This window comes from Hippoglossus stenolepis, chromosome 12 (genome assembly GCF_022539355.2).
Source record: "Hippoglossus stenolepis isolate QCI-W04-F060 chromosome 12, HSTE1.2, whole genome shotgun sequence".
Classification (NCBI taxonomy): domain Eukaryota; kingdom Metazoa; phylum Chordata; class Actinopteri; order Pleuronectiformes; family Pleuronectidae; genus Hippoglossus; species Hippoglossus stenolepis.
This window is the reverse complement of record NC_061494.1, coordinates 903375-915811: the sequence shown is the minus strand read 5'-3', so window position 1 is coordinate 915811 and position 12437 is coordinate 903375. Positions and strand designations below refer to the sequence as shown.

General features: G+C 41.0%; 1 protein-coding gene across 1 annotated transcript; it reads right to left on the bottom strand.

The window, feature by feature from the left end:
* Positions 1 to 3820: 3820 nt before the first annotated feature.
* degs1 (delta(4)-desaturase, sphingolipid 1) lies at positions 3821 to 10864 on the bottom strand. The gene is made up of 3 exons (XM_035173459.2): positions 10617 to 10864; positions 5294 to 6036; positions 3821 to 4187 (listed from the first exon to the last, which is right to left on the bottom strand). The coding sequence occupies exons 1-3, from the start codon at positions 10696 to 10698 to the stop codon at positions 4041 to 4043; spliced, it is 972 nt and encodes a 323-aa protein (XP_035029350.1). The 5' UTR covers positions 10699 to 10864; the 3' UTR covers positions 3821 to 4040.
* Positions 10865 to 12437: the final 1573 nt, after the last annotated feature.

The window sequence follows — 12437 nt, the reverse complement described above, 5'->3', positions numbered from 1 at the left end:
TTTGATCACATGATAATATCAGCTCCTGTAGTGCTATCAGACTGCCTGACTCACCCTGAGCTCACTCACTGATTGCTCACATGCTGTAGTGTAAATACACACTGCCTTTTATTTCACTTCTGTTATCAGACACACGCTTATCATTATCATTCAGCTTGTCTTCCATGGCTCAGCAGTAGACAATCTAACCTATCAGTCTTTATAAAGCTTGTTTGCTGCTGTTAGAGGACTTACAGGTATTACCGATCCAGAGTAAGCATTCTAAAAAAATGTGATACTAAGCATATAGTGTAATATAGAGGTAAATAAAGAATCTCCAATGTGTCAGTTAATAGGATCAGCTTTTTATCCAAACAAGCTTCAGTAGAGTCGGTTAGGTCTAATTCCTCTAACCTTCTGAAGCTTCGTGACTCCACTGTTTCAGTGCAGGAAGGGAGGAAGATGTTAGTGACACCTCCTGACACCGGTTGGTGCTGCAGGAGGTGTCTGTGGAACCTACGAGCCTATCACAACACTGAGTTCAAATGGAGTTTAAAATGTGGCTCATACCATGTTGAAAACCAATCTGCAGATTTTTTTTCTGTAGAAGTTGAGTCTGAAGAAACATCCCAGCAAACACAACAGGGACATAAACTGAACACAATCAAGGTGTTGGTTATATTACAGTTTCAAGTAGATCTAAAACCTGCAAATTACGTGTGATCCAGAATTGAGTAAGATCTATTCTTAACCTAAATGTTGTTTATGCCTTTGGCCATGTTGTCCTCTCCAAGCAGGACATACCGTACTACGGTGGCCCTGAGAGCTCAACGCACTGTGACAAGTGTGACTGGAGCGGCACTTCCACAGACAGCCGCAGCAGTGCCTACAGGAGAGACACTGAAACTACAGTATCGATCTCATTACACTGGTATTGATCAATATCAATACCAACGTTGGGATCGATCCGCCCACCACTAGTTTGGAGTTGTTAAAGTCGGTGTCCGTCAGTGATATTGGAAAATTTGCTAAACTGTAAACGTTTTTGGTTTATTTTAATAAATAACCTATTATTGCAGATGTCTACTTTCAACCCTCTGAGACCCAACGGGCCGTATACAATCTCAAAGATGTTGTCTTTCGAGCGTAATGACTCCTCAGTGGTCTGAGCTAGAGACGTGACGTTTTTTCCTCTTAAACTGAATAAACAGCGCTAACAAGCAAGCCCCTGTTCGTGAGTAATTTACAGCACTTAGCATTCACATTCTTCCTTCTCTCCAGGAAATGTATTGTCCATATTGTGGAACCGAATTTGTTGGACGTATTGGACGTTTTTGTGGCTCCTGTGGCAGCAGTGTCCATCACTTGGAGGGGTCCTCTGGAAACACCTCCGTTGTCGTTTTCTGTAATTGCAGCGGGTTTCTGTAATGTGTTGTGTTGTGTTGTCAAATTGATGAAGATGTTTTCTTACTTTGCTTGTGTTTTGTCCACTTGCATGTGTTTTCGTCAGTTGCAGTGCGTTGAGCTCCCAGGGCCACCGTAACATACAGCATATTGCAGTTTTAGGGCAGATCAACAGAAGTGATCTATCATGACCTTGATACTTGAAGAGACAGTGATTGATGGTTCAGATTTGGTTTTAGGCTAAGAACTAGGTTCTAAACACAGACATGTCAGGAATTGGCATGGCTAAGGGCTGAAGAAATGAATTATGTAAATAATTGTCCTGTATTAATGCTTCCTTTGTTAGCTGGAGCTGGAACATGGTTATTTACTAAGGCTGTGGTTTGTATTGATGCTAATGGAGTTTTGCTCAACTAGAAATAGATACATAAATAGATAATAGAAATCTGTTAACCCATTCACATAAAATTAAGTTCAGCTTTGATCTTTAGAGTAAGCTCTGAGGATTCAATAAAGCTCAAGTCCACCCACCAACAACTCCAGTTTTATCAGATCATAAAAATTTGTGCCGGATAAGTAAAAGAAACATTGTCCCCCAAAGACTTTGGATCAGGAGAGAAGTCTGAATCTTCCAAGATCTGGGGCGGCTGTGGCTGAGGGGTAGAGTGGTCATCCTCCAACCTGAAGGTCGGCAGTTCGATCCCCAGTCTTCCCCATCTGCATGCCGAAGTGTCCTCGGACAAGATGCTGAACCCTGAATTGCCCCTCATAGAACAACAAAATGCTGCTAATAGATTCACTGTATGTGTGTGAATGGGTGAATGTAAAACTGCTCTGGTCATCAAGACTAGAAAAGCGCTATATAAATACAAAACCATTTACCATCCTCCAAGTAATTCAAGTTTAAAGCCCCTGGTCTAAATGCTGATCAAAGGCTTCTCTTCACTATCAGGAATTTCATTCTTCTTGGGCAATAAGTCATTGCTTTCGTCTAGTTAAGGTTATCAGCCAATTCAACAGCAGCCAGATATAATTTGGTTCCTCTTCATGACACACAGAGGACATGACTTCAGGTGTAGCTGCAGCCCTGAAGCTCCACATTATAAAGCAGGCTGACATAGAAAGAAAGAGAATAAAGCCCAGAAATTTTAACATTAAATACTTCTTGGCATACAAATTCTTATCAACATGAATTAATTCATAAAATGGAAATTAAGACAACAATGGCAGAATTGAAAACAAAGCTCTGAGGCACTAATGATAAGACACTGTCATCTAATATGCAATACAACCTCAAACTGACTCTTCTCCTGACTGTTACATTCACAGGTTGCATGGACGAATGACAATAGGTTATATAATGTTGTGCTGCATTCAAATGTTGCAGGTTAAAAAGTGGGGGGTGGGGGGACTCAAAACATAATCAAGAGATAAAACAGCAGAATGTTGTGACAGATCAGTTCAAAAGGGGGGTTAGTTCAACTTTGGTCCAAAATAGGAGGAAGGCATACTGGGTCATTCACTTTTATACAATTCATGTATGTGGCACAACACACTTGAACGTAGAAAGCCTTGGATGTGGTTTGTCACCTTCTAAGTAAATGGTACTATATTGTGTGAGTTTATCGTTTGTTGTCTGTGTGTCTTTCTTAATCATCTGGGGCTGGTTGCACAAAGACTTCTTGTTTAGGCCAGCCTACGTCCACTGCAACTGCTGACTAGTGGTTTCTCGGTGGTATGCAATGAGTCATTACTCATTGCATACCACCTCATTAGGTTTGAGGATCCAGTTACACCTTTGACAAACTTTGTTGACGACGGATGTGAAACAACTGCACAGTTGAGGCTGCACCCCCTTCTGGTTCTGCAAAGTCTCTGAGCTTCCAGTGTGGTTCAAAGGTGTTTGGCAGTGTTTCAGACGCAGTGTCATATCTGAATGTTGTTTAGTTGTTAAAATAACATTACTGATAAGCATGGGAACAGACTTTGATGTAGCCAATAGCACCAATGTGTATGGAGAACTCACATGCACAGAGGCTGGAACGGGGGCGTCGCTTCTTCAGCAACAATGAAGTTAAAACACGGCGTTGAATCATTATCTGCTAAAGGAACTTCTCTCCTGTCTGTGTGTCTGTGTGTCTGTGTGTGTGTGTGTGTGCTCGTCTCTGTCGCTCTTCACACATTTATTTAGTAATTTCTTTCTGATGTTCTCCATTACACGTGGCATCTATTGCACCTCTGTCCGTCCTGGGAGAGGGATCCCTCACATGTGGCTCTCTCTGAGGGTTCTACCTTCTTTTTACCCTGTTAAAAGGGTTTTTAGTAGTTTTTCCTGACTCTTGTTGAGGGTTAAGGGCAGAGGGGTCAGCGGGGCAGTAAATAAGATTAAGAAAGTCTATTTTAAGGTGAAGTCTTTGTGCAGCCAGTCCCTTTTTACATTTTTAATCTCACATCACTTCTTTTGGTTTTTCTTACCTGGATAACAAATACCTGAAACCATTTCCTATTCCTCTGGAGCAAAAGCACAAACCAAGACTACTGTATACAATCTCCACCATGATTTCACATGTTGAATGTATTAATCCGCAGAAGCTGTTAAGTTAATAGGACGGTGAGTGGGGCTGCTGTCACGGTGGAAACTGCTGCTTTCAGTGATGTTACTCCTGTTTGACGTCACCCTTCAGCTTCCTCTTGACTCGAGAGTACGGGCTCAGTGCGTCGTCCATGATGAAGTCGTACAGGACCTTCATCCATGACGTGTACTGAGGCAGCTCGTCATAATACTCAGCTGCTATTTTCTTCACCTAGAAAAGGTACAAAAAGTACAAACATTAGTGAATGCTGCCTTCACATGACACTGTGGTGTTATCACTTCTGCCCCTGATGTGGTTCTGACTGACCTGTTACAGGGCAAACATGGCATAAAGAAATATAATTGATGTTTTAATGTTTACTGGGCATGGAGAGTGGTGATTACGATCACCTTCGTACTGAGGATCTCTCCAGAGCACTTACCAAATGTACCTTCTGTGATAATAACCTCAAAACTTCTGCTTGTTTGACACTTACGACAGCTGTTTTTCTGAAGTGCCTCGCATATTCTGAGACGCTGATGAGAGAATCAAATTTAAATCAGGTCAAATGGTTTCTCAGCCATGGCTTGGGGGTTTGTTTCACTAAATGGAATCTGCTTGTCATTATGGATGTTAAGATTCATACAAACATTGACCACATCAAACTTTAGTATGAGTATTGTTCACAGACTTTATCTACATATATAAACAAAGTGAGGAGGGTCATTGAAAATAAACTATACTATTTCACAAACCTAGTGTCAAATCATGCCCTGATGGACTCATTCATTTTAGTTTGCTTCTTACAAGATTGAATCAGTATTAGCTCAATATTACAACCCATAGCTCCCTTTATCTTTTGGTGGATGGGCTTAGACAAGTCTCTGTCTTATTTGTCATATCTGTTGATGCTTTGAAGACAAAGACAATTTCCACATTGTGGACAGTGACAAATGAATAACTACTAACCTAACTAAAATAACTGACTAACTATAAAAAATGATTTTGATCATGAAGTCACCCAAATGGGCAAAAAGAGCTTCAATGAGATCAGGGCAAAAATGACAGGATATAGAACAAACACCATTTTAAGAGGAACACAGTGAGGTCACTAAAGTTCACAAATAAACAGCTTGTGTGGAACATGATTATCAAACAGTAACATGGTTGCACATACTGTGTTTGACATACATTTTAGTTAAGCTGCCCGTCTAGACAGACTTGTCTCTACGCCACTGATTTCTTCCTTTCTAAGCTCATGGAAATGCAGCTGAAATCGTGGTCTAATTGAAAAGTGTGCCAACTGTGACCGACAGGGAGTCACCCAATGTACTAACCATAGGCAGCCTGCGTCCTGGGATGCTGGGAAAGTCATGGTGCTCATTGTGGTAGCCCACATTGAAGGTTAGCAGGTTGAGGGAGCCATAGTAGGAGTAGGTCTCATGGCCCTTGAGGAACATGTAGTGCTCAGCAATGAAGTGACCAGAGATGGGGTGCAAGCCCATCCCCAACAAGGAACCAGCCAGCATGTAGACCACAGACTTGGCCCCCCACACCCAGTAGAGCAGGATATTAAAGGTGAGCTGGATTGCCAGGTTGATCACCTCCAGCTGAGTGATGGGTTTGGGGTTGATGCAGAGGGGCCGGACGGCATAGAAAAGTGGCTGCAGAATAATCCAGATGAACTTGCGGAAGCGTGTGCAGAAGAACCAGCCTTCAAACTCAGTAGGGATGTCTACATCGACACCGTCTCCACCAAGGTAGCGATGATGGTCCAGATGATAGCGTTTGAAGGAGGCAGAGTACGGCAGGCCGATAGGCAGGTTGGCAAACATGGCAAAGTAGCGATTCCACATGGCCTTGTTGTTTCCAAAGGCTGCGTTGTGGGAGATCTCATGAATAGCAAGGGTCATTGAATGATTGATACAGCTGCCAAAGGCATAGGTCCAAAACAAAACCCATTTCCAGTCCAAGTCTTTGACCAGGTAGAAAGCTAAAAACTGTATCACCACCATCATGCACACAATCCATTTCAACCTCGGGTCAGCACCCATCAACGACTTGATTTCAGGGTATTTAGCTGTCAAACAAAACAAGAATGCAAAACTTAGTAACCAGTAACACACATTTACATGAAGAAGTTCCCCAATCTTTCCATTAAAAATGGCAATGTAAAATCAACAGGGAAAAGGGGCTGATGCACCTACATTATTTATTAAACATTAAACAAATTGGTGTTACAAGGCTTATGTAAATAGATGTGTCCATTAAATGTGCCCATCACTCCATTAGGGTGAAGAGTCTTCTCTGAAAACTCACCCATCCTCTCCTAAAATTCAAGAGTCAGACGCTGCAATTTAAAATATATTCGGCGAGGGGCTGGCCAGAGAAACTCTCACAGAAAGTCTGGGAAATTTGCATTCCAACATACAGGCCCTCCAGAGAATGTCAGGAGATTATCTGAAGTTCAGTTTGAATTATTTAATTAAAACATAAAGCTAAGTAGATCAAAGTTTTCTATATTATGAATGAACAATGTTGAAACTAGAATGGAACTGAGAGTGTGAGAGAGTGCACAACTCTGCCAAGGCCCAACAGTCCTCTTATGAAACCACATTTAATTCACTAGAACCTGAATTATATTTGGATCTGCACCAAATAGCACACACTCATAAATATCAGCTCCCTTAATTAGATTTCTCTCCTTTAAGATTCATTAATTATTCTCTGGGAAATCAACGAAAAATCTTGCAATGTTTAACAAAGTGATAACAAAATGTTAAGGTTATTTCCTCAATGCATACCACACCCTTCCTACAAGTTTTGTGGTAATCTGTCCAGTAGTTTTGGGGGTAATCCTGCAAACTAACAGACAAACCAACAAACCCAAATGAAACTTAACCTCCTTGGCGCAGGTAATAATAACAGAGAATGAAAGAGAAACCAAGTCACAACTGAAAAGACCCTTAATGACTTGTTAACCAACATCTAAACTGATAACTCTCCTCTGAAGATACTGTATTTATCTCACTGGGAAATCACAATCACAAATTATATGACAAATCGGTTATAGAAAATTCATGGAAATGTATGCAATTCCTTCCAAACTCACATGTAAACATGTAATAAGCCTTTAAATGAATATTGGGCAGTGTCAATGCAGATGCTAAATGCTAAAGCTTTGCTAATTGGTCACGCCAGACTGCTGTCAAACAGCTGATGTATTGTGACTCTCACCATTAGACTGTAACTATGCAGTAAATCCTTTAGTCAAATCTTTGTTATCTTTATCACAGGTTGCGTGCTGTCAACATGTAAGAGCATTTCAGGTGACTTGCTAAAGAAGTAATTTAGCTCCACGTCTCTTCCACATGCTAAGGTATGTACTAACATGTAAGAATTTTGAGTAGTAAAACAACTACACTGGTAAGGTAAAAATGTTACAGGCTTGTGTCAGTTATTTATTAGCCAGTGTGAACCTTGTCCGTACAGCATGATGTACCCAGAGAGGGGCACAAATCTCACAAAATTCAGATTTCTCTGTGTGAGTTTTCATAAGTACTTGGTTTAGTTTTAGAAAGACACCAACATTTTCAAAGTTTTTGAAAACTTTATTGTGCTTTATTGTGGCAGGTTATTTATCTAGAGGCAAATCTTTGTTTTAAGTTAAACCAATGAACATGTGAGGTCATTGGTTCAGCCTTGTTTCGTCACATACTGTTTGTTTAATGAGCAAGTCATTGTGAAAGCAGACACAGCTCACAGGTTGAGAGTAAACAGCTGACCTGCAACAGAACTCTAACATCACTCTTGTGTTAGCCACTCTGAATCAGTCTTTTATCAAATACAGACCTGCCCCTTCTTTTTACTGCACACAGGCATTCAGCAGTCAGAGTTGAATTGGATATTTTAACATGTACTAAACTCTGCATCACACCAGGGGGCGTGTGTTCTTACTGTGCCTTGATCCAAACTGAAATCCAGAGGAAACTACGCAGCTGCTCGGAAACAAACATGAGTAGACTTCCCAGGTTCTTATCAGAGCTCTAATCTCCACTGGAACTTTATTCCATGATCTTGAAATCCAGTTCTTTATCTTGTTTTCTTATTGATTCAGTTTCAAGTGTTTTGTTCAACACCACTGTATTTTTTCAATAAATGGTAAATGGTCTGTATTTATATACCGCTTTTCTAGTCTTGATGACCACTCAAAGCGCTTTACATTACAGTTTACCATTCACCCATTCATACACTGCATCTATTAGCAGCACTTTATTTATCTATGAGGGGCAATTCGGGGTTCAGCATCTTGCCCAAGGACAATTCGGCATGCAGAGGGCATGCAGATGGGAAGAATGGCATCGAACTACCAACCTTCTGATTGGAGGACGACCACTCTACCACTCAGCCACAGCCCTGTTTAAACAGCCAGGTGTTGATAAGACAACAGCTGATAAGTTGGTTTGTTTAAAAAGTCGCTGAACATGGCCACATTACTGACCTTTATGTTATCATTAACATTAAGCTGGAGGAGAAGGGAGGGAGATGCACAAGGCTCTTAAACTCCTTCATTAAAAGGAAACTGGTGAACAACCATAATTGATTAATTGACATAAAAGTCATTAAAAGGGAATGAAATTTGCAGAGTCTGAAGTTATTTGGAGTTCTACAATCTTCTATGCTGCGACTAAATATCTGTGTTTATTGTTGATTCAGGGTTCAGTCCAACCTGTCTACTCAATGAGACCAGGCTTTACTACATTGAGCTCTCAGGATACACAAAGAAACTCTCCTGACTACATAAACGTGTTTTATCTGCCTAAAATGTAGGAGGATTCAGCTGAAAGACAAGCGTCAGCAATCACTAAGTCCTGTGAGATTCGCCCACCCCCACCTACGTACACGTCTGAGGCCTCATACTGGGGCCTCAGTGAGTGGCCTGAGGCATGTGACTGCACACAACTAAAGTCTTTACAAGCAACGACAAGGCCCCAGTATGATCAAAGACTGACAGACACGCAAAAGCTTTATACTCCTGCAAAAACCACAGACTGGCATGAATACAAGTTAACCAAATAGGAGTGAAACAAACAAAATACTTCATGAAAACAGGTTAAGTTTAGCGGTTTCATTCTCAGCAGTATATAAACTCAGTTTCTGAATCTTCAGATACTTTGTCCACCATCTCCGTGGAAACACATCCACAACAGCCGAACTAGTCAGTAGTGTAGCCATGCCCGAGTCTACCGATACTGAATAATTCAAACCGCTCTGCTGTCAGTGGGTATCTTCACCCATGGCTCTGGTGTCATTCTCAAAACATCAACTGTACTTTGTGCTGACTAGTACAAAGACAGGGGATGCACAAAAGCTGTAGCCTATGGACTTTAACATCCTCAACCATCCCAAACTAGATCCTGGCTCAAGGTGCCTGAGGCAGAAAAGGCTACTTTTGAGACAACGGAGGCTTTTAGTGTTTGCCTCAACAAAAGGAGCATAAGAGGCTGCCACTTAAATTCAGATAATGAATCATGGGTCAAAGAGCCACCAGGTAAATGTCAGTGTGACATCAACTATCCAAGTTACATTAAATGTCATCCTCAATATTCATACATCAATACAACAACATTAAGAGTGTCAACTCTTAATGTATACGTGGATTACCCAAAAACTACTGGACAGATTACCACAAAACTTGTAGGAAGGGTGTAGTATGCGTTGAGGAAATAACCATAACATTTTGTTATCACTTTGTTAAAAATTGCAAGATCTTTTGTTGATTTCTCAGAGAATAATTAATGAGTCTTAAAGAGAAAAAATCTAATTAAGGTAGCTGATATTTATGAGTGTTTGTATTTGGTGCAGATCCAAATGTGACGTCTAGTGAAAGTCAGGTTACTGAAGTAGGTACAGATGTTGGGCTGAATATTACACATTGTGGCTGCTATTTAGGATTACTGTCATTATCTGCTGATTAATCAATCAATCAATCAATTATTCAATAGTTGGGCCTATTTTGAACATCAAGAGTTAAAATGCATGGTTAAATAAGGAGCCAGGAGATGTGTTCAAATACCGTTGGATTTTGGACTGTTGGTCTGACGAACGTAATATTGGATTAAAGGAAACTGTGGTGGACATCTTGCAAATTTCTAACACGCTAAAGACATCAAGCTATCGTGCTAAGAGCACATAATATCTCTGAAATGCAAAAAGCAAACGCAGTTCCTGGTCCTGTTGATGACGGTGTTAATGTGAGTTCGTCGAGGCCAGGACGTGAACCGTTACCGCAACTTTCCTGTTGTGTCACGTCGGGGAGAGGCGGTGCCCTGCTAACGTTAACATGTAACACTGAACTAACACAGCAGCCGGCTGGTCAAATCATTATCACAATCCGTTCACTTGATACTGAGGCCGTAAACTACTCACCGCCGTTAACCTCCTTCAGTGAGCGGGGGCTGTGGCGGACACACAGGCGGATATGGAACCGTTAGCTTGGTTACGATAGTAAACCGTTCAGCTGAACACAATGGACACCAGTACACGTTTAACTCACGCACATTTTGTCAAAGTAGCCGCTCCGATAAACTAGCTTCGTTGATTCTAAGTTGAGCTAACGATGGGTTAATCAAAAACTTGCTAAAGCACAAGCTAACTCACCCAGGATCGCTTTTCTCCTGTCTGCATGGGGCTGGTCCGTATACACCCATTCGTAGTCCTCACGGGCGACCCGGTTGCCCATCTTTACTGTTTGGAAGTATACAGAAACAAGTATGTAAGAATCACAAGATGGCTTGAGAAAAACAAATTGTGAGTATGATCTCCGCCTCCTCCCTCTTCAGATGAGACCGGGCCCAGGCTTGTAGACCTGCCCAGACTTCAGGGAGCTCAGCACACGGGGTGCAGCTCCTCCTCCTCCCGCCAGGCCAGGCCCATCATCCGTCCTTCTTTTCACCCTTACGAGTTCGTACTATTCCAAAATTACAACTAAATGCAACTTCGGGTTTTAATGGCAACTTAACTGTTCCAAATGATTATTATCAAGATACTATATTGTATCATCTATATTGGGTGCATATTTTTATAAGTAGAGTTCTTGCTTACTTCTGGTTATAAAAGTCCCATAGCCAGGTTTCTACAAATATTATGGCATCATTATTGATGGTTATCCAGTGCAATCCCAACCAGCTACCACGTCCGACTGATCACCAACAACATACTGAAATGATCACTTTTTAATCTATCAGTTGTTGAACTATATTAATAGTACATAATACAATTATAATAGAACCTAATGTTGCAAATTGTTTTATACAGCACTTTTTTAGTCTTGATGAAAACTCAAAGCACTTCACAGTACAGTACACATTCATATATGGAATCTATGTGCAGCACTTTCTCTAATAAACATCACTCACACACTGTTGGCAAAGCTTTCAGAGGCAATTTGGATTCAGTCTTGCCCAAGGACACTTTGGCATGTGGAATGGAGGAGCTAGGTATCAAACTATTGACCTTCTGCTTAGAGGACAACCCACTCTGTCAACAAAATTTTAACAACATTTTAATCAATTGTAATTTGATTCACATTTAAATATGTTAGAAAATATTAACCTGGCACCTAATAAGAGAATGTAAACTCTACAGTAAGGTCTTTAAAATCCACAAATGCCAACACAGAGGAAATACAGAGGACATGACTTCGGTGTCCTCAGCAAACTACAGCCCTGGGTATAGGAGTATGTATGTATGGAAATTCTAGCATACATTTTTTTACCTCTTTTATTCTACTCTTTTTAAATCTTTTATTAGGGCCCGAGCACCAACAGTGTGAAGGCCCTATTGGTTTTCGTTTGAACGGCTTGAACATACTCGAAAACTCACCAAACTTGGCTCAACAGCACCCCCCTAAACGAAACAATTCCATCTGGTTTAACCTATCTTCACGAAATTCTGTACACACATGTAGCATGACCGGACGAAAAAAAAAGTCAATGCCACCAACTTGAAGGAAGTCGGCCCTTTGGGATTTAGTGGCGATTTTGTCCATTTATCACGTTGTGTATTTTAACAAACTCCTCCTAGAGCTTTCATCAGATCAACTTCAAAATCAGTGAGTGCCATCTTAACAACATGGAGATTAAAACTACTTTATTTTTGAGTTTTAGTCACATGGTGTGACCGTGGCGTCAAATTTGTATGAATCACCAACCAAATACGAGGTTGTTGTATCTCGGACATACATGGTCCAATCTAGTCCAAACTGGACATGTATGACAAGAGTTCCGGCCTGATGACATCTAAACAGAAATCATGACTGAACAGCTCCATATGTCAATATTAACTCAGGGTCATAGCGCCACCTATGGATTAACTGTGAAAAAGGAAGTTTTTTTTAACTCCATTGTGCATTGTCCAACCGGCCCCGAAATTCTCACCTATGATCAGAGTCCAGACCTGAACAGATCTATTAGTCTGTAT